Source organism: Dunckerocampus dactyliophorus, chromosome 12 (assembly GCF_027744805.1).
Source record: "Dunckerocampus dactyliophorus isolate RoL2022-P2 chromosome 12, RoL_Ddac_1.1, whole genome shotgun sequence".
Classification (NCBI taxonomy): domain Eukaryota; kingdom Metazoa; phylum Chordata; class Actinopteri; order Syngnathiformes; family Syngnathidae; genus Dunckerocampus; species Dunckerocampus dactyliophorus.
The window spans coordinates 23,137,937-23,161,320 of NC_072830.1; the positions used below are offsets into that span (position 1 = coordinate 23,137,937).

A 23,384-nucleotide genomic window follows, 5' to 3' on the forward strand; every position below is an offset into this window, starting at 1 on the left:
TTAGTTATGTGCAGACAAAGCATGTAAACTAGAGTCAACTTTAGTTTCTCACAGCTTGATTTAACGCTGCATAGACGCGAGTGAATGCTTTTCCCTTTCCACACCAGCACAGCATTAGGATATCATAGTATGTGAGGATTGCATTGTTGACATGAACAAACCGCATGAATGAAACGCAGTACAACAACTGTGTTAAACGGTGCACTTCAGCCTTGAGGAACTATCCATACTACGGGAAGTTGTAAATACAATTTGTAATAATAAATAATTATTTCTGGTGATGTAATGTGGACAAAAGCCAATGTTACGAAATTGACTCATGTTCATCAATCGATAAATGTTAAGACCTTTTTCATTTCCCTTGTGTTATATGCTAATGCTAAGGCACTCTCAGCGTGTGTGCGTGTGTGTGTGTGTGTGTGTGCGTGTGTGTGAAGCAGTGAGCTTAATGCAAGGAACACTTAGCATTTGAGACTGCAGCATTATATCACGTAGTAAGCCAAAAATGCTGAAGTTTACAGACACTCACCATTGGCGTGGATGTTATATTAATGTTGAGCCCTTAATGATTGACTTGAACCATTCTTTTTCTAGTGTGAATTCTGCAATTTACAAGTGTAAATACAGGCTGATTAACTGCAGCCTATTTCAATTCTCTTTGCCAGCATAAAAACGTCAGACCACAACTGCATGTTGTTGACGGGCTAGCTGCTACGGGTGTTTTATTTTGTTTTATAGTGCTTGGCTTCTTTTTACACTTATGTGACAGACTCACCCAGCGCCGTCCCTACCCAAAGTGGTGCCCTAGGCGAGCTTTTATATGGCAATTTACATACACAGAAATTGAATGGCGTGTTTTTACCATTTACCATTAATTTACCATTAATAATGTGTCACCCAATTAACATAGTTAAGAAATTACAAACAAATAAAAAAAAAAAACTTACCACTAAATGAAGATGCTGTAAATAAGTGGATAAATAATAAAAGCAATAAACTCTAAGCTCAACAATCAACATTAAATATAAATAACCACACAGTTTGCACACAATAACCCTAATATAAGCTACATTTACACTGTGCAATCTCAACATACAGAAACTACATTTAAAAAACTACAAAAGCTGTATACAATACCTATATACAAAACTACACTGTGTGCACAACTATTTGGCAAGTCAGTATTTTGACCATATTCTCATTTTTACAAGAGCTCCACTCCAACTCAGACGGCAGAAAGGTGGAGGTGGGGTACTGGTAGGGCTGGAATTATTAAAAGATGAGCTTGTCGGGCCTTTTCAGGTTGAAGATGGACTCAAACTCAACTCCCAAACCTACTGCCACTTTTTTTACACAGTGGTACAGGAAAAAAGTGTGCATCTTTCCAGAAGACCATGATTTTTAAGCAGGACAATCCTCCATCTAATGCATCCAAGTACTCCACTGCGTGGCTAGCTAGTCTTAAAAAGGTCTTAGAAAATAATGACATGACCTCCTTGCTCACCTGACCTAAACCCTATTGAGTACTTGTGGGCCCTTAAGATTTACAGTGAAGAAAAAAGGAACGCCTCTCTGAACAGTGTCTGGGAGGCTTTGGTTGCTGCTGCACAACAAGTTGATGGTCAAATGATCACGAAACTGACAGACTCCATGGATGGAAGGCTTTTTCCCGTGTTATTGAAATGTAGGCTCTGTTGGTCACTGATTTATTTTTGGAAATGTCAAAAATATTTATTTGTAAAGTTTGTGTTGTTTGTTTATCATTCTAACTTCAGTTTCAGCTTCAGCTTTGTTTTTTTTGTTTTTAACCACCATTTTTTGGTTGAATATGGCCTATTATTAACCAAAGAATATACATATATTAGCAAATTGTATGTATTCTTGGCTTAAATTAAGCATTTCAAGCATATAAAGCATATAAATGGTTAAATGAACGAAAATACAAATACATATCAGGTTTCATGATGGCGACAGTTTGACCCTGGCACAGATGAATTCTATATTTATTATTACCTGTGGGAAATGAGTGTGGTGTGTGTTTGACCTTGGAGGTTCCATTGTAGTTTGTTAAAGGTATACGACTCACACTACACACTCCAGAGCTCGACGTTCATCGCCACTGAACAAGGTCAGATGGTGGCGGTGCTAGATAGAGGTAGTGAGCATGAAGTAAAAGACGCATGAGAGTGAGACGGGAATAGAGGATGCAGCAAAGGAGACGGTGAGTGCTGTGACTGAAGCCAAGCACTCATCCTGTCTCCAACTCTCGTAAAGTAAGGCTGACTCAGCCAAATTATCCTGGATTGCCATGTGTGCGTATGACGCACTAGTAATCACCTTCATTCCCCCCCCCCTTCTCCCTCTCTCTCTCTTCCTCTGCAGTCCCTCCCGCACTCAGTTCTCCATTGGATGTTCGTGGAGACCTTGGCTTGCTGCTTCTCTGTCTGCCTGCTGCACCAGCATCCCTTTCTTGTGCCTCTCTCTCCCATGCGCCATCCAGCCCTCCTCCAGCCTACGTCTCCCCCCTGCAGGGTTTGTTGGCCAGCTTGCTTCCCTGGCTGATAGCGCTGCTGTAAGAGTGGTGAGGCTGTCTGACACTAACACCACGTCGCCACACTGCTTCTGCTCTACCTCACTGCCTTTTTTTCGCTCGCTGGATCGCCACTGAGGCTGTTGACAGAGGACAGGAAGACAGAAAGAGAGAGGAGGAGGACAGTATTCTCCAGCCTGGACACAACTCCTTGCGCTTCCTTCCTGGGACAGGAGGGGGGGAAGAGGGAGGGACCGAAAGCAGGACCGCCTTGCTCCCCGAGACCTTTAAGACAGACACATTTTGTTTTTGCCTGTGACAGGGTCAGACGAGGACAAGGTTCAGGATTGGGAGACATACAAGGGCTTGGACAAGACAGGTGGTGCCATGGCGTCATTGGACAACACCGGCTGGAGTGTGCCAGGTCTGCTAGTTGCACTGCTGCTGGGTGAGTGAGACTTTGCATCTTTACATGACACCACAGCTTTCCACTTTTGTATACCGCTGGTGGGTTTAAGTCTGTTTGTCCACCTTTAAATGTCCACTTTCGCGCTCTCTGTGTCTGACTTTAATGGGTGGGTCATTGCTGTCACAAAAAATCCATACCTCCATGCCCAAACATTAAGTCTTACTCAGTCTGTGTCATACAGCTCAACACTTTCATGTCCAGCGATGTGATGATCTCACACGATGATGATGTCCTTATCACTGATGGCATCACTGTCCGTAACATCCATCCTTAGGCTACTTCAACTTATGACTGTCAATGCAATACAATGCATATCTTTGTGTGTGTGTGTCCAAGTGACTCACGATGCTACTTAAAAGTCCTCAGCTCACTCCATGATCCATATGGCTTTGGTGAAATGGCTCCGCTTTATTATTGCATAGTTTTACTTCTTTCTGGATAATTCTTCAAAGTTGAGTGCATCTCTACTGCACGAAACTGAAAGATTAGTTTTATCATCCCTCCTCATTTATGCTGCTATACCGTATCCTCAAACAGCGGCCTACACTCTGTGACGCCTCCTTTTCTCTCTTCGGGTAAAACGACAAATAATGACAGCCGTGCCACGAGGTAACTTTCGAGATTTCTCATTTGGGGAAAAGTTGTATCGCGAGAACAGGGCAGCCAAGAGCCAATCAGACTGTGAACTATGGCATCTTTACTATGAATGATAAAAAAACATAATATGGAAGTGGCAGTGTGCAAGGCACATTAAGTGCTTTCGAGACACCTTGCAATCCAAGCTACCTCGGTGTTCACAGCCTCAGCGAGCGACATGCGGCTGTTTTTTCCATCGGAGTTGAACAGCTGCTTGCTACTTCATGTCTAATCAGAGGCTGTGGTAATTCTACATTTGATCATTTTACTTAAAGATTTGTCAGATCAACCCACATAGATGTTCAGACTTGAACCCTTCATCACCGAGTGGTTCTTTTGACGCTCACTGCATTTGGCTAAGCGCCAACTTTCAAGCACCGGCAATCATCTGCTTCCTAACACACCTCATACGTCCGTGTTGAAGAGATTCGTGTTGGCAATTTAGCGCCATAGTCGATATATCTAGCAAGTAACAGTGGGCATTTACTGTAAGTGTTTCTTGCGTCCAGCATTTATTCATTTTTTTTTTTTTACTTATTTTCTTCCTTTATTATTTAAAATACCATTTTCACATACTGTATTTTATATAATTTTGTTCTCTTTTTTTCTATTTTTGTATATTAGCTTGACTCTATTTGAAATCACCGTACCTATCTCAGTGTACTTCAGGGTCCAATACATGTTTAACCAAACATAAAGTAACATTACTGCCACCAGGTGACCAGTGTCGATTACTACATCACAATCTGACTGCATCTTCTTAATGCCTTTTATTTTTATTTTACTTCATTTCGCCATTTTTATACTTGAAAATGCTTAATTCAGGCAACAACAAAAAAAGTAAACTTACTTAGATGTACTTTTTTTTTTTTTTTTACTAATTGGCCGCACTCAACTCCGAAACAGCATGATGTATTTATTAGTATACAGTATTTTTGGAAAACTTGTGAGTGAAGCCGTGAAATTCAAATCGCGATGTGGTCGGCGACAACTGTATTTAATTTATTATATATTTCATTATATTAATTATCATGAAATAAACAACGTGTGGTCATTTCAGTTTTTTAGCAACATTTGGTGAAGCACTGCAATGGCAACTCTGAACGGGAACATTAGCTCCTGTGTGCTAAAGCAACATTAGCATCAAATCAACGCTCCACTGCATAGCATCAAATCAATTAAAAAGCTGTCATGTTTTTCTCTCTATTTGCAAATGCATACGTCTTGGGATAGTAACAAATTAAAGTAAATATTTAAAGTTCATGTATTTATTGTCAAACTACGTCGTTGTAATGTTTTATTCAACCTGAAAGTGCTTCATGATTGATAGAGACCTGTCCATGAGGCGTGCATCATAACCGGATTCCAAACACGAGACAAATAAAACAACTTCTTTAGTGTTAAGTGTAATTTAAACGTAATCTTTTATCCCCTTTATATGGCAGTCATTGAGATACTTCACAGTTAACTATTGCAATACGTCAGGGGTGTCCAAACTTTTTCAAGTGAGGGCCAAAAACTAAGAAATGAAAGGATGCAAGGGCCATTTTGATATTTTGTAAATTAAAAAATAAAGTGTCATGACCAGTATGAACTTTGCTTTCTTTTTCCGACCATTTTTCCTCTTTTCTCACAAATATTTCTTACTTTCTTGTTAAATAATATTTGTAATTTTTCTTTTTTTTTCTTACAAAAAAATTATTTTGTATTTAATATTTCAACTCTTTGCTACTAAAATGACATTTTTTCCTCATAATTGTAAAATCATAAAATTGCGACATTTTTTCTCATTAGAATATGACATTTTTTTCTTAATATTTTTATTTTATTCTCGTAAAATTGCAGCTGCACCATATCTGCTATTTCAACTTTCTTCTCGTAATTATGATTTTATTTTGGCTTTATTTTCGTGACATTGTAACTTTTTCCTACATCCAAAAAAATGACAACTTTACTCATCGTTTTATTTGATTCGCACATTTCAACTTTATGATCGTAAAATGATTATTAATGGTTATTTTTCCTCACAATATTATGTTATTCTCATGAAATTATGACCTTTTCTTGTTCTCTTAATATTTTGACTGAATATTCTGGATTTGTAATTTTTGCTGTTTTTTTTTTGTTTTGTTGTTAAATTCTATTTTTACAATGTGCCGCGGGCCAATAAGAACACAGCCGCGGGCCACAAATGGCCGCCGGGCCACACTTTGGACTTCCCTGCAATACGTGAAATGGAATCATTTTTACTTTTTGTAACTTTGAATATATACTGTGCCTAATAATTATCTTCATATTTAAAATACTGGTATAACTGGTATATAGTACATTTTCTTTTCCTCATATTATATTATATATACATATCTTTTCCTGATTATAACTGCCTTTCTTTGCTTATTGGCTGGGAGAAATCACATGTGGCGTCCATTTCAACTGAAATGTCCCTTGCCTTACGAAGGGATACCGCATCTCCACTTTCACAGACCGTTATGCGATACTTTAGTTCTTGTAGTACAACTTGCAGGAAGTTCTAGCAAACAGATGCACGTGTAAATGGGTGTCAAATTGTGCAAGCTGTATCCGTGCGTGTTTGTGTGTGTATAACGTATACATGACCCCCACCTTGTCCTCCGGTGCTTAGCTGCTCTTGTAATTCTCGGTCCAGCTGTCATTTAGCTACCTTGGAAAGGACATTTCACTCCCTTCACCACTTTCTATCCATCTCGCTCCTCCTTCCTGTATGCTGGTAACGTCCGCCATCCCTTCTGTCTCCCCTTTGCCGTTTATCTCTCCTCTTTATTCTCCACCTCCATGACCATTCCCCTCCTCCCTCTCTTTGCTGTTCTTGCCATCTCACCTCCCTCGCTCCCTCTCTAGGTAATGGTGTCCTCGGTCTGTTCTCTGTGGGTTCACTCAGAAATACATTAAACCTTCAATGTGTGGCCTACTTAAAGAAAACACATCACCTTGGCTGTCATCCAAGGACACTCATACATACAGTCAGATGCATTTCCTCCCATTACAGCAGGTCCACTGTTTCAGATATTGATGTTCTCCTTCTGGGATAAAAATATTTGATCGTAGAGCTTAAATATCACACACAAATACAGTACATGCATGCACACTCAATGTAAGCATGCGCACATGGTGAGAAATGCAACTGCATATACACAACACATTACGAAACAATGCTTCACATGCTGTGATCAATGATTTGGGAACTCTAATAAATACAGTTTATTACTGGGGGGGGAAGTGAGTGTTGCATAATCCTCCATCACTTTGCCACATTGCATTCTCAGAAAGTGTTCAGATTCCATAACAATTTTCACCATAGGACATAATGACATCCAAAATGATCTGTTCCTGGTTTAAGCTGTGACCATCATAGAAAAAGGATTAACTGTGCAGCTTTTTTTTTAAAGTAAGGGCTTCTCAACTGGCCCCACCCAGGTGTTCTCCAGGTCATGAAGTCACTCACAACAAGCTAATGGCCTTTGAAAGCAAGTATTTCAGAGCACCTTTTTGGCAAACCGAGGAACACAAATATTGCATACGCTACTGGTCAGAGTTTTACAACACCCCAATTCTTCCAGTTATTTGTTGAAATTCAAGTCCAATGAATAGCGGGACATGGGAAAAAAAGCCAAATGAAAAAAAAGGTAAGGATACCCAAAACTGAAAAATGTATATTTCAGAATTAGACAAAAAGGCCTGTTTCATGTGCCACAAAATGGGTTAACAATTTAAAGCTGTTCTGCAGAAATGGAGGTTGATCAAGCCTTGGCAGTTGGTGCAACTCATTCCTATAGGTGTTCCGAGTTCTGGAGTACTTACTACCTCCTCTGTCTGCATAAAAACAGTGCTCGGAACACACTGTGGTGCTGTACAATCAGGACCATCAGTTGAACAGCATTGTACGGGAGAAAGCAATTTGTTGCTCCAAAAATGTCAAGAAAAAAAGGGAATTAACAATGGAAGAGAGACAGACCATCTTAATCTTTCCTCCACAGTGTTGTAAAACTTTCGACCTGTAGTGTATGTCAAAATCAATCAAATCAAATGAATCGTTAATTATCAAGAAATTCTATGCCTAAAAAAAAAATCTATTGCCAAAACAAGAAGTCAGACATCGGCTGCATGTTAAATATTTTTGACTGCCTGTTGATCAGGAATTACTTTTAATATTTATATATATATATATATATATATATATGTATGTGTGTGTGTGTGTGTGTGTGTGTGTGTGTGTGTATGCACATGCTAGATCGCGATTCAAACATCACTATGTTGTGGATTTTCAAAAATGTATTCATTAACACATGATCGCTGTTTCGTGGTTGACTCTGGCTTATTATTAGTCAGAAAAACAAAGAAAGAGAATATGTAGTATTCTGGTCACTAGGCGTCAGTAATGTTACGTTGACGAGACAGGACATTAGATTACAAGTCATGGCATGTCCAACATGATCGAGTGGACAAAAAGGTTTATAAATTCCATTTGAAACATTTTTTCAAGTTTAGAATAAGTAAACAGTTAGCTCCGTGGCTTGCTATATGCTATGAGTGGCAGCCGTCTCTTATGTCCCTGGTGTTATGTCCCTGGTTATGTCCCCTTATGTTCCTGGTGTTTAAAAAGAACAGGAGTGAGAAGGTGACTAAAGGGGGGCTCTAATCATGTTAAAAAATGTATTTAGAAAGTCGAACGGGTTTTCTATGCTCTAATTAATATTATTTATTTATTAATATTGAATCCTACTTAATGGAAATTAACTTATGGCGGTTGGGTCTGGAATGATGAGGGATGACTGTAGACAGTTTTTTAAATTATTTAATTTTCTTAATTTGTTGTTTGTTATTGAACAATTTTGCCAGCGGCGGCCCTGGCTTTGATGCTTGTTGAACTAACGTCTTACTCCATACGCCCATGTCTTGCATGATGTCATGCATGCATTTACCCCCAAGTGATGGTCAAATTCAACAGCGGCGTGGTTCATTGCTGTTTGTACAGACTTTGAATGGTAGCTCAGGCATTCAAAGCACTCCTCACTATGGGAAACATTAATAGTCACTGATTACACAACTGGATCGAACTAAAAATACACAAGCAGACCACCTCTGTGTCCCTTCTTCTCCTATTTTGCCTTGACATCCTTGCAGAATGGGTTCTCAGTAGAACAAAAAAAGACCAGACCAGAAAAGTGACTAGAGCTAAAAAATAAAAATAAAAAAGTAAAAGTCCATTAAGAGAAAGAAGATACTGACAGAGAAAAGAACAAGAGAACTCGGTTCACGTTGCTATTGAAGACGAGTCAAGTTGACTGCGATAAAAATATCCAAATGGTAGAAGTCTAGCTGAAAGGGTAGGGTTAGGAGACAGGATAACAGAAGCAAAGACACGGCATGTAAGCAAGCAAATTTGTTCAGATTTAGGCATAGTAAAAACATGTAAAAAAAACAAAAAAAAAAGTGGAATTTTCGGACCTGTATTTGTGGGTTGCAATAAAAAAATGTTCCAAAGTGGCAGACCGCTAGTTTGCAAGAATATCAAGCGTGTGATTTACACGTTTTGCACCAACTCCAAGTGCAAAGTAATCCCAGCAATGGGGAGTGTAGAGGACAGTGTTTATAAATAGGACTCAAGTGCAGGCAGACACCTGAGTAATATGAGGATTCCTGCGGTTGTTAATGAACAAAGACCCGTGCACATTAATGCATGATGAACAACTCTCATCCTTTCTACCTACACACACTCCATCAATAAAAGTAGAGCCCTTATTTCCCCTTCAATCTTGATACCTGATGGTATATCTTACTATTTTGACATTATGGGAATCGTTTTACGACAAAGAATGACTGTGCCTTGTTTGAGTTTAAGGTGGAAGAAATGGAAAAGTCCCGTTTTATACTATTTGCCATCAATTTGAAATAAGTCACAGTGGTTCTATAATAGTGGGTTTGAAGTGTGTTGTCCAAAATCTAGCATTAATGCTGGAATTTAGACAGTTTAAAAGCCTTACTGGGAACACACGGTTTTATGTGTCTGTAGCTTTAATGCTGAAGAGCTTGTTTGTTTGCGACTGTCTCTGACTCGTGCACTAATATACACTTTTTACATATACAGTCGTCCCTCGCCACATCACAGTTTGAATTTTGTGGCTTTACGTTTTTTCAAAAATCGTAATTATTGATTAATAAATCATGTTGTTTTGTGGTTGAATATGGCCTATCATTAGTAACAAAAAAATGCATATTGAACAAATTTTGCATATTTTTTTTCTTAGATTAAAGCACTTCTTAGATTAAACACTTCAAGCATAAAAATGTCTAAATGAACTATTTATACAAATATAAGGTATTCAGAAGAGACATTCAAATATACTGATATGTAGTATTCTACATTGGTCACTAGGTGTCAGTAATGTTACTGTAATGTTCGGTGAGATACCAACACTCCAGACCTGATCGCTGGAACAATAATAGGCTGTTATGGAAGGTTTGAATTATTGCAAAACAGGCACAATAATCCTTAATAAAAACATGGGCTACTGTTGTGGTCGTAACCCACGGCAAGGGATTATCCAGCAATCCATCCATTTTCTATGCCGCTTATCCTCACTAGGGTCGTGGGTATGCTGGAGCCTATCCCAGCTGACTTCAGGCAAGAGTCGGGGTACACCCTGGACTGGTCAGCAGTCAATCGCATGGCACATATAGACAAACAACCATTCACACTCACATTCATACCTATGGACAATTTAGAGTCTCCAATTAACCGAACATGCATGTTTTTGGAATGTGGGCGGAAACTGGAGTACCCAGAGAAAACCCACTCACGCACGGGGAGAACATGCAAACTCCACACAGAGATGCCCAACTGAGATTCAAACCCAGATGCCAAGTGATTATGTCTTAAATGGCTTATTTTCTCTAATTATGTCTACCATTCTGGGTGATACGAGGGTAAAGGTGACTAGAGGGCTCAAATGATGTTAAAACCCTTATTTAGAAGGTTGTTAACAAGTTTTCTATGCTCTAACTGCTAAAATAAACTAAATAATAATACTAAAATATTCCATTCACAAAGAAGGAATCCTACTTTGCGTGAAATCACGCCTCTGGAATCGATAAACGGCAATAAACGAGGGTTTAATGTACACTGTAACTCTGCAACTCTGTAACTCTCATGTGCTAACAGTACACTCACATTTTAACAGGTTATCATGCAAGGTTTGCTTATTCACTGACGAAAAACGGAATGATTAAACTTGTAGTTCACATGTCTGCAGTTGACTGACAGTTGGCAAAATGCCAAACTCTGTTTTAAGACGTGGAGCGAAGCCTTTTTTGTATGCTTGCGTGTTGTGCGTATACACGGGGCGGTTTTTCATGAGGTTTTTCCTTCATGACGTCATCTTCTCTCAAAAGTGGGAGATGAAAGATTTTCTCATGCTCATAAACGGGATTAATGGACACATATCAAGGTTATAACATCATTCAAAAATCAATTCTGCCTAATAGGGGGCCAACCTTAAACCCGTTAAACACCTCTGGGATAAATTACATAGATTGTGAGCCAAGTCTCTCACCTCAGCAACGCTCTTTTCTTTCTTGTTTTCTACATTTGCTGCAAGCGTAACCGCCAGGTGTCCCAATACTTTTGTTGATATGGTGGAGACGCTCACAACTGTTCAAAATAAGCTGTCTCTCTCTTCCATTTGATATAAAGTGATCCTCTTTTTGGGAATGGAAATCTGTGGCGTCTCACTCGGTGCAGTTGGACTGTACAGTATGTCCATGTCCATGTCCATGTCCATGTCCATGTCCATGTCCATGTCACATCATAGCGGTGATGATAGTGTGGAAACTTCATCCTTATGCACAGGTTTTGACAGTGTCATGGCTCCTTCCTTTAGGGGTTTCAGAACAACGTCATAGTGTCATATACTTTCATCCATTCAATCCATATTCGTAACATAACTCATTCAGTATTAGCACATGCTGTAAATGTTTATGCTTACTTTGTCAACCCGTCACTCATCAGTTGCTATTCTTCCTGTGTTGTTGTGACGTTTTTTTCCCCAAAGGGTCCAGCACCAAGAGCAGAAATAAATAAATCTAATTGCTCTTGAGTCCTATAGCGACGCTGTCAGTGCCCAAGGCTAATGGTATTTATCTGTAAAGGTCCAGCCAAAGACATTTACATCATTAGCCACACTTGGAGTTCTGGATCATTTATTGACTTGACAAAAACAGGAGTATTGGACTATCTGTATTTTCTCAAAATAATTGCCATGGGGCATTTTAAAAATAATATTCAATTTGTCTTAGATTTTCTTCAAAAAATATTTTTCGAAAGCAGGTGTTGAAAAAAAATGGCGGTCTTACATTTGTGTCAATACGGTACTTTTTCTGTCCCTGTCATTCAGGTGTACTTCCCGTTAATGGATTGGAGGTGTCAACAGGAAAAGTGTCATCAATTGAAGCAATGAATGGCTCCACGGTGCTATTACCGTGCACTTACTCCTCCTGCATTGGCATTAAAAACCTCTACTTCAACTGGCAATTCAATGACAACGGGACCATGGTCAAGGTACACACATGCGAACGTCCCCACATTGGTAGACCTTCTGTTGCTGTGTGAGCCAAGCCTTTGTGTGTGTGTGTGTGTGTGTGTGTGTTTAGTTCTGCGACGGGGTGATTCCTAGTGAGGGCGTGGAGCCGAGGGTGAAAGTGGAGCACGAGCGAGTAGAATTTGTGGGCTCTTCAAAGACCAACAATATCTCGATCCTGCTGTGGAACATCACTTTCGAAGATGACGGGGAGTACATTTGCTTTGCCAAAAACCCAAAAGAGAAGGGCCGCAACCACAGTGCTATCTTCACCCTCAAAGTGGTGAACCAAAGTGAGTGGCACAGGCCGGCATCGGATGGACCATGTTGCTATTTTTCCTTTCTCTCATCAAATGTCTTTTCTGTCTTTCCACACTTTCAGTGAAAGAGGATGACAACACTTTGACAGTGATCATTGTCTCCGTGTTGGGCGGAGTGATTGGCTTGGTTATCATTGTAATGGTGATAAAGGCCTTGGTGGTTCACTTCCTGCTGAAGGATGATGAGAAGAAGTAAGTGCTCTAAAGTGTGTTTCCAGTAATCCCTCGCTTAGCGTAGTTAATTGGTTTCAGACCCGACCATGATAAGTGAATTTCCGCAAAGTAAGATTTTGATGATAAATCAAATATTTTCGAAGTTAGAGCATAGAAAACCTGTTCATGGCCTTCTCATTATGGTTTTCAACATAATTAGAGCCCTCTAGACATGAAATAACACCCCTATAATCACATTTACATTCATATTACCTCATACAATAGCTATAATAAGAGTAAATAAATAATTTAAGACATGAATAAGACGTGTGCTTGTGTCTGTTGCTGTAAATGTGATCCCTTAGGGAGCTGAGTGCGGACAGGAAGTGACATCGGAGGCTCAGAGTTGAGTTTTAGTTTTGTGTGGGTAACAGCCACAACATTAGCCCGTGTTTTTATTAGGGATTTTTATCAGGGATTATTGTGCCTGTTGTGAGATAATTCAAACTGGTGATAAATCTGGTGCTTGTGAGTCTTACCGAACGTGACAGTAACATCGCTGACACCTCGTGACCATTGAAGAAAACTACATACAGCATCAACGTCTTTGAATGCATCTTTTCAATGCCTTACTTTTGTATTTAGTTGATAAAGCCATTTTGCCTGTCAGATATGCATTTTTTTTTCCAATAATATGATATTAAACCACAAAACAGCCTGATTTTTGAGTAATAGATTTTAGAAAAAAAACCTGTGCACGGTGCAGGTCCAGCTGCTGGATCTGGCGAGTAACGCTGTGCTCCACACAGCAACAGGCTTGCTAGCTCGGTATGACCGCACTCTGCACTAGCTTCTTCTTTGTATTGTAATTATGCAAATTGCAATAAAAGGGGGGGTAAGGCATCTTCCTTTAATACTTCTAGAACTGGGGTGTCCAAACTTTTTTCCATTTAGGGCGACATACAATTAAAGTATGCTTTTTAGATATTTTCTAAATTTTATTAAAAATTTAATCACAGCATTTATACAATTTTTACTGTATTCTGGGGGTTTAATTCTATTCCTACAACATGTGGCGGGCCAATAATAAACAAGTCATGGGCCGCAGATGGCCCGGCCCACACATTGCCACACCAAGCACACCCGTGTTGTAAACGAATATGTGTCATTCGTATTTTGCACTTTACTTTGTTCTTATACAGATGTTTGTGCCACACAGAAATGTGCAACTTTCTAAACTGTATGGTTGCCAGCATGAATTAATTAGATTCTCATTTGTGAATTTATTCAGATTAACCTATTGAATTTGTCGCTTGTAGGTGAACGTGTTATTTTAGTTGACTATTGGTCATGGTTTTTAATTACTTTAATCACTGACAAAATGTTTCAAAATAAAAATGGCACTTTTTCTACAACTGATGTTGGATATTGCAGTGTTTGTCTTATTTTGCACAAACAGTGTTCCTTGTAAACAGTAAAAGAGGCAATAATGTGTTCATCCATTACATGAGATGTGACCGGACATTAGTTTGAGGGAAGAGCTGCTACCAATATCGGTATCGGAAATTAAGTGCTGGATAATATTGATACAGCGTGTTGGCTATGGGTAAGAAAGCCAGTATAAAGCATCTCTAGTCAATACTTCAGTCAAATCAGTCAAAAGAAGACTATGACGACAATGTAAATTGATTCATGTGCCATGTATCTCAGTATTAATTAGCTCTGACTTGCTGCATATGCTAATCTTTGGCTCTCTCTCACCCCCCCACACCCCCTTCCCGCAGTAAAGAGTGCCTGGTTAACGCCTCAGGGAACGACAATACAGAAAATGGACTTACAGGAGCCAAAGCTGACAACAAAGGAACACCAAAGGCATGAGCAAATATTCAGCATTATGTCTGTATGTTTGTATATATGTTAAAACAAATGTACACTCTCAATGAATGGACTGTCTTATCTTGTTGCTAAATAGTACACCGTGCAAATGCATAGTTGAAATCATTGCTTGAAATTGAAGACGCGTGCAGAAGGCTGAGTCACTCTTGCCTACATGGCAGCCCATTTGTTGCAATCTTCACAGCCTGTATGGTCAAATTCTGCTTCACGTTTTACTGCATCACAGCAACTTCCCCACAGTATTTATAAATATATATCGATCTGGCGCTAATAGACTTTCCCTATTAGTTTGGCGGAAGTAAGACACCTGGATAAAGGAGAGGAGAGATGCTCACTTTGATGCCATAAATAATGGACTGCATTCATTGACGTGCACACAGTAGCCACCAAACCTTCATTTAAATGGAAATAAATCATTTAGTTCTCCACAAATGATCTTTAAAAGACTGAAAAAAAGACAGAACTATTGCACCTTGTAGTGTTGTATTAAGTTAACAACTAGCAAGATGTATGTTGGAGGAGGAGGCCATTACTCAATTTAACAGTCTGACTCACAGTGTCAACTTACAAAGGAAGTTGAAAGGAAGCAACTAAAATTCCAAATAATATAACATCACATAAATATAACTTGATAACAATCAATTATTACATAAAAATAACAAACAAAAACTATTTTAACTTTGACCCACAATGCATTACTGCAAGCAGAGGCTGCCTGCTGTCGGGTGCCGGACCACCAGATGAAGCTCGTGAGCTCGCAGGGAGTTCATGAGCTCATGGGATCTTTGTAAGTTGACGCAGTGAGTCCGACTGGTACTGTACACTGGTATATTGAGTAATGACCTCCTTTTTTTTTTTTTACAAAGCTCATAATTGACTCCTGTCAGATAAAAAGCTACCGAACTTGGTCCCCATGGACTCATGCATGCTGCAACATGTCAGTTTATGACGTGGGCATGTGTGATTTATAGCCTGGTGCGTCTTATACTTGTATAAGAACAAATCTGATTTTGGTGCGTGCAGCTGAAACACTGGTACGTCTTTTACACCGGAAATTACAGTACTTTTGTTGACTTCTGATATTAGAACTTTCAAGCTGAATGTTCATTGAACCCAAAAGCGGATTTGATCATATGGCTGGCAACAGGGCTTCCTAAAGCAAATGAATGATCTTCCTCTGCAGCTTTTTGTTTGTTTGTTTTTTGTTTTTTTTTAGCTTTAAGATGAAAACACAGGTGCCTGCTTTTGCTTCTGCTCCCTCTGTTGGAAGGAGGATAAAATCACAGAACAGCAACCCTAACCCTCATCCCGAGACAATCCCAAGACTCCCCAGCTCCCCACTGAGAGGAATGAAGTTAATCATGCTGCTTCTGACTTGTAGTCTATTCCTGTTTTTAGCATGTGCCCATTTTATGAAAGCTCATACATTTACATGGGGTCAACAACACAGATGTGTAGGAACTATTGTGTTATTTTCTTGCAAATATCCACATTAACCTCAGCACCTTGGAGAATGTTAAGGATGATGGCTGAAAATGTCATTTTCTTTAAAGGCATATCATAACGATGTACCGGAAAGTATGGAGGAGTATCAGAGCCACACTGAAAAGACTGAAAAACTAATTTAAAGAATAACTTTGTCATTTCAATAATACATACAATATACCGGGGGTCACCAACGTGGTGCCCGCGGGCACCAGGTAGCCCCCCACGACCACATGAGGTGCCCGCAAGCCTGCTTTTCATTCAGGTTTTCAGTTAATAATGTGAGAACACTAGAAAGAAAAGTATTCTGAAACATAAAATGTGAGTTGTGGATACCAGCATTCTGTGAATGTTTTGCTAAAACAAGCATATTTGATTTGTTTGGGTTGAAATAAGGTATGAAAATCATTTCTACAAAAATGGGTAGCTCGTGGCCATTTTCATTTTCTAAAAGTAGCTCTCGCAAGAAAAAACGTTGGTGACCCCTGTACTATACAGTAATGGCACTTACAATTTTAGGGGCAAAAGAGTCATCATAGTGTAAGAAAAAAAATGTCATTCTACAGTAATAACATCAGAATGCTACAAGAAAAAGACGTCATTTGACAAGGAAAAAAATAATATCAGATAAAAAAACAGCATTCTACAACAACATTGTAATATTCCAACAAAAAAGTGGAATACCGTCGTCCCTCGTTTCAAAAGATCCACATTTGAGATGTTAGCTCCTATGTTCAGCATTTTATTCTAGACAAAAAGTATAGTTTAGAACGTTACCTTGTAGCCGTGTCCCAAAATAAGCAGAAAGGGATACTGTAGATATAGCGCCATTCTGCCATTAACGGCTCCACCTTGTGCCCTCTATGCAACTCTACCAGAGGTTACTTGAGAAGCTGGCACACATGACCTGCCACACACCCTCACACATAACTGGGATAGCTGGGACAGCTGAGCGCAACACACACACACACACACACACACACACACATATTGAAGCACTCGCAGCAGAGAGTGGTGCAAACAAACAATACAGCACTTTACCACTTATCAGAGTGGCTGCACAAATCAATTATACGTTTCATTTATTTTAGTATTGGAATCCTTCACTCTGGTCAGCCTGCTGCTTTCTTCCTTATGTTGTGTACTGTATATTTCTTCTTGCTTTCGGTATAAGCAATATTAGACATTGTTATGCAATAACCTGTTAAAAGGCACCTTGTAGATGTGTCCAAGGCACTATCCATTACACCAATGTGTGTATCCACACTGCGTGGGCTAATACATTAGATTAGGTTTATACATTTACATGGGACATGTCTGTACTTGATTCCGTACTGATTTTCTGATCTCCCGGCTACAGTACGTCATGCATACATCATGTAATATCCAACAGTGGCAGTTTCGATACAACATCGTGACTGCTACAACTTTCTCATGTGACGTGGACGGCATCTATTGGTGAAATTTGCAAGTCTAGACTTGCTTCACTATTCATAGAAACAGTTGAAGGACACTAAGTATGAGGACACACCTGATCCATCATTTGGTCATGTCGTAATTCAATGCTTCCAACGTTGGTTCTCTCATCCAGCATCATCTGACCTCCCAAATGTTGAGTGAATGGACAAAAAGAGAGGAAATATACAGAATGTTATTATCAATACAAAGGTGGACAAAGGGATTCCATAATGGCAAGGTGTCCCAATACTTTTGTATCTAAAGTCTATATTGTAATATCCTGTCATTACTTTGCCTGAACAAGTGTGCTGTGTTTTCAGGATCATTCGAATCATTTGCCTTAGTTGCTCAAAATTGGGTATTTCAACAACAAAAATGTACAGTGTTCTCTCGTTTATCACGGAGGATAGGTTCCCAAAATAGCCCGCAATAAGTGAAATCCGTAAAGTAGCCAACTTAATTTTTTTACAATTATTATACAAGTATATTTTTTAAGGCAGTAAAACCCCTCACCATAAACTTTATACACGTTACAGACAGGCAATAACATTTTCTCACATTTCTCTCGTTTATACACTCTTAAAAAAAAGTTCAAACCTCCGTTTGAATTTTAATGATCCACCTACAGGTCGGACACAAGAAATTATTAAGTCACTCACGCGTATGTTACCGTGCCTTTTTGTCCCGGTGCCGTTCCGTTGTATTGTAGCGTTTTTGTATCCTTGTTAAAACATATTGCCGCAGTCCTCCTCCTGTTGCAGTCCTCCTCCTTTGAACCGAAGATTCATTTACAAGCTAGCAAGCAAGCAAGCTAGCCATGACCTCGGCAGGGTGGCACAAAGGAGGTTGATTGACAATGGTCTACCGCCAATCAGGACGCATAAAACAATGGGCGGTGCAGACAGACGAGAGAGGGAAGAGAGAGAGAGGGAGACACTTAAATTCCCACAATACAATTCTTCTTAAAGGGCCAGGTTCAGCCTGTGACAGCGTCCATACCCTGAAATAATTTAAAAAAAAAAGAAGCACTAAAAAAAATTCTGCGAAACAACGAAGGTGAACCGCGATAAAGCGAGGGAACATTGTACAAATAAATAAGTACCTCCGTTTTTGTTATTAAGTAGCTCCAAAAGGTCCGCCGAAAATCAAAACGTACAAAAACTGGGGCAATTTTTCACAAATAATCCAAATTAAACCATTCCAGAGCTCAAAATGTTTTTAACAATACTTTTTATGGAGAATAATTATAGTTTTGCATGCAGAAAACAGTGTGAAATAATTGTAGATGGAATTATATTTGATGCAGACTACTCCCCATACATCCTGTTTCAATAGTGTTTCTCATCTTTTTTGATCAAATTGCTTGCACTCGCACTCGTAACTTTCTTTGGCCCCATGGTGGGTTATCTCGCAATGGCACTCGATAAAAAGATGCAGTGAGTCTGCAATACGTAGGGTAGCTTCACTTGGGCACGACGACACGATACTGCTTTGACTATACTATTTTTACAGTCATAGTATCATAGAAACTCTTCTTTCAATGGCATTTTTTCATCGTGACAGATATTTCCTGGTGTATGTTATACCAGTGGTCCCCAACCTTTTTTGACCCACGGACCGGCTTGAGTTCCCACAAATCTCCCGCGGACCGGGGGAGGGGGTTGTTCGTACATTATAGCGATCTAATTGGTCTTATTTATTATTTATCGTGTAAAACTAAGACATGAATAATAATAAATTAAGAGCACAAAATGAATGCCGACCCACCATCCACCAGTTCAAGTTTTTCCAGAGAGATTATTACATTACAGTGTGCTAGCATGAATTAACTTGAGACAAATGTGCACATTAGCACTCAATAAGTCATCAAAACTTACCTTTATGCATTCCCACATAGTATCAGCATTTGAGACCAAATATGAGGTGAAAGAAAAATGGTTAAAATACAATAGCAGTCTATCTGTGCGGCATGAGATAAAGTTAGCACACGCACAATGGACATGCGTCAAGTGAGACGGATGTAACAGAGAGAATCCGGCCACTTTTCAAAATAAAACATAAAAAAAGAAATAATGGAAATTATTTTTCTTTCTGTTCGGCCGGGTACCAAATGACCCACAGCCCACTACCGGGCCGCGGCCCGGGGGTTGGGGACCACTGCGGTAGGTGATAAATGAACATAATCGCTTGTCCAAAAACGTCCAATGTCACATACAGTATCTAAAAAAACAAATCCTCATTTTTTGTTGCAGGACATGTCCTCAAGGTTACAATGCCACAGAATAGAAAACTTGGCTATGCTTTAGAGCAGTCAGTGTACAGTTAGTGCGGCAGTATGGATTTGCTACCCAGTTCAAATGTACCGACACACAGTAATTATTGTCAGAATAGCTGGAAACACAGTACACTTTAGTGTACGGTACATGGATTTTTAGTGGTGCTGTATGATGAAGGCCAATGTTTACATCTGCCAATTAACAACACCGATGTCATGTGTGAAAGTAAAGTTGATGAGCCTCTGGATGAGATGCTGACACAAAACGTGAATGTGGAAACAACACCAAGAACGAGTTGGTTAACTTTTAAGCATATTCCTTGACTCATTCTGACGTGTCTGCCAACCCTCACGGTCACCTGTTTACACTCACTGCTGCAGTACTGCTCCTTACAGACGTTACAGTATTCCGTGTACACTACTACTGCCACCAAGTGGTGAAAATTATTACTCATGTAGTCAAATGGACGTGAGATGCGTTTTGTCTCAGCTCAGTTACAAAATAAAATGTGTACATGTTAGTTTAAAAAAAACACTTATAACACGCATTTTTCATAGTGCAACAGGTGATTCCTGTTATATATTTTAACATCTGTGCTACATTTATACTCAATTGTAAAGATATTAAAAGGAGGGACCACACAAACTTATGGATCAAATGACTTCAAATTGACAGCTATGGTTAGAATCCGTGCCATACCAGAATGATATTAAAGTTAGCAAAACTATCATGAATGGGGATTGACCACTATGTTTTCTTATAGTAAATTTAAACTGCCACAGCAGCTGGAGCTCATACTGCCAGTCCAGGAGTCTCATGTCTGCCCACATAAAAAAATATGAAAACATATATTGTATTGACAGCATTTCTCGAGTAAATTGTAACACTCTAGAGCAGGGGTGTCCAAAGTGCGGCCCGCGGCACAATTTTAAAAACAGGAAAACAAAAACATGTCGACAAAAATTAGGAGAATGAAGTTGTCATGATAGGAATTATAACGACAATAGTGGTAATCTTACGAGAAAAAAGTTCTTTTACGGGAATAAAGTCGTAATATTAGGAGGAAAAAAAATAGTTTGCAAGCATAAAGTTGAAACATTAAAAAAAAAATGTTATTCTTTCAAAAGTCGTAACGTCAGAAAAAAGTAAACAATTTAAAGATATGACGAGAAAGTTAAAATATTTTGGGATAAAGTCATAAAAAGATTCCCAAGAATACAGCTGAAATATTTGTCAAAAAAAAAAAGTTTATTGTGAGGAGAAAAAATTCATATTACTAATACGCTTTGTCGCCTATAGAACAAATCTTCAGATGGAGGCGGCCTTTTCTTTGAATATATTGAACTTCTTAGCATAGCAAATACAAAACATAAAACATCAACGTGGCCCTAACATTCTTAGATTTTTCAGTATGCGGCCCTCGGTGGAAAAACTTTGGGCACCCCTGCTGTAGAAGCACGTCATCGGTGGCCGCACTGCCGAGTCAAGAGTGTGACATCTCCCACATTCCGCTCAAATCCAAAGATCAAATCACTGATCAATGCAGTTCAACAGGAAGCTTAACCCATTAAAAAAAAAAGAGAATGAGGGTAACAAAAAAAAAAAAAGGTATTCATTTAGCACAAACGCTTTCACTCTGGAGTGAAAGCTAAGCAAGACGACTCATGTTATCCAAATGATAGTCATTTATACACACAATGTACAACGCCCAAGTGTTGCAGCAATTGTCTGTATTATACGTATACAAGTATACTGTCTGTACACATTATCACCACCGCAAAATGTTTCTCTGAATGTCGAGCTGTTCGTCTCTCTGTAATCACACTGCTGCCCATGCTCACCTCATGACTATGCACCCATAACTCCATTTGTTATGAAATAGAATTGAAATGTAAATAAAAGGATTATAATTGCCAGACATCTTTGGAGTGTCACTGCCTCTTTGTGAATCTGTGGAAAAAGTAGACCTGGTTTATTGTGAAGTCAAACTAGGAATTGCAATTCCCTCATAAATTGTGTGAAATGAAGTACTGTATTGAATATAAGAGTGAATGTAAGTATGACTTATGTTTGGGGCCTCCGGGTTTATACATGTAAAACCAACAGGTGGCACCAAAGAACTTCCCCTCAAGCAAGCCAGAGCTTTTCCCCATACGGAGCTGACATACTGTATTAACACATTGGGCCTAAAATCACCCAAAAACCTAAAATACGGCCAAGTGGTTAGCCTGTTGGTCACACAGTCACGTGATCAGGGAGAGCTGGGTTCGAATCTCTGTTGAGCATCTCTGTGTGGAGTTCGTATGTTCTCCCCGGGTACTCCGGCTTCCCTCCACATTCCCCGTGATTGTCTGGCGACCAGTCCAGGGAGACAGCTGCTCAATGCCAGATTGTTCCTTCGGACTTCTCCTGCAACCTGTGCCAACCTGCCTTCCAGTTATCTTTTGCTTTTGCTATCGAGTACCAGTTCCTATTTTCTAGTGAGTATTTTCCTGCTTGGCTTTCCAGCAACTATCCTGCTTGTGTGGTACAGCTACTGTTCATTACCTGCTTGGTCCTCAACAGCGTTTTCAGTTCACCGCTAGTGCGTGTTTTTTTTTCTGCAGCACGTTTAGCTCGCAGCGATTTTTGTTATCCTTTTTGTCGGTGGGTCTGCCCATTCTTTTTGTTCCTGGACTGTACCTTTTTAGACCACCTGTGTTTGCCTTTTTCCTCCTCGGAGGTCATTTTTTTGTATCAAACCTTTTTTGTTATCTCATCTGTTGTGTTCCTCTCTGCATCTTGGGGTCCGATAGCTTTACCACGCCAGCGCGTGACAGTAAAACCCCTCACCATACACTTTATACACTTTTCTCAGAGAGGCAATAACATTTTCTCACATTTCTCTCTTGTTTAAACACTCTCAAAAAAGCTCAAACCTTTGTTTGGATTTTAATGATCAACCTGCAGGTTGGACACAAGAAATTAGGAAGTCACTCACGCGTATCTCACTCCTGGCGGCGTTCCGCTGTACTGTAGTGCTTTTGTATCCTTGTTAAAACATATTGCTGCTAGCAAGCTAGCAAGCTAGCCATGACACAGGAAACACGCCAGGGCGGCACAAAGGAGATTGGTTGACAATGGTGTACAGCCAATCAGGACACAGAAAACAATGGGCGGTGCAGACAGACAAGCAAGGGAAGAGAGAGAGAGAAACACTCAACTTCCCACAATGCAATTGTAAATTTAAAAGCACTAAAAAAAATTCAGCTAGCTACAGTCAACAAAAATATAAATGAAACACATTTGTTTTTGTTCCCATCTTTCATGAAGCCAAAAATGGAAAACCTTTTCTATGTACACAAAAAAGTTCTATCTCTCCGAAATATTGTTCACAAATCTTGCTAAATCTGTGTTCATGAGATAATCCATCCACCTCACAGATGTGGCATATGAAGATGCTGATTAGACAGCACGGTTATTGCACAGATATGCCTTAGGCTGGCCATAATAAAAGGCCACTCCAAAATGTGCGCTTTTATCACACAGCAGAACGCCACAGATGTTGCA

General features: G+C 39.5%; 1 protein-coding gene and 1 long non-coding RNA gene across 2 annotated transcripts; one reads left to right on the forward strand and one right to left on the reverse strand.

Annotated features, from left to right (window-relative positions):
- Window positions 1-228: 228 nt before the first annotated feature.
- On the reverse strand, window positions 229-19,569 carry LOC129190964 (uncharacterized). The gene is made up of 4 exons (XR_008573118.1): window positions 19,437-19,569; window positions 17,633-18,420; window positions 16,879-17,049; window positions 229-8,684 (listed from the first exon to the last, which is right to left on the reverse strand). It is a non-coding gene; the product is annotated as an uncharacterized LOC129190964 (long non-coding RNA).
- Window positions 2,390-21,792, forward strand: scn4ba (sodium channel, voltage-gated, type IV, beta a). Its single transcript, XM_054793799.1, has 6 exons — window positions 2,390-2,978; window positions 12,065-12,228; window positions 12,321-12,540; window positions 12,630-12,759; window positions 14,505-14,592; window positions 15,833-21,792. Exons 1-6 carry the CDS (start codon window positions 2,918-2,920, stop codon window positions 15,836-15,838), a joined length of 669 nt encoding a protein of 222 aa, XP_054649774.1. The 5' UTR covers window positions 2,390-2,917; the 3' UTR covers window positions 15,839-21,792.
- The last annotated feature ends 1,592 nt before the right edge of the window (window positions 21,793-23,384 follow it).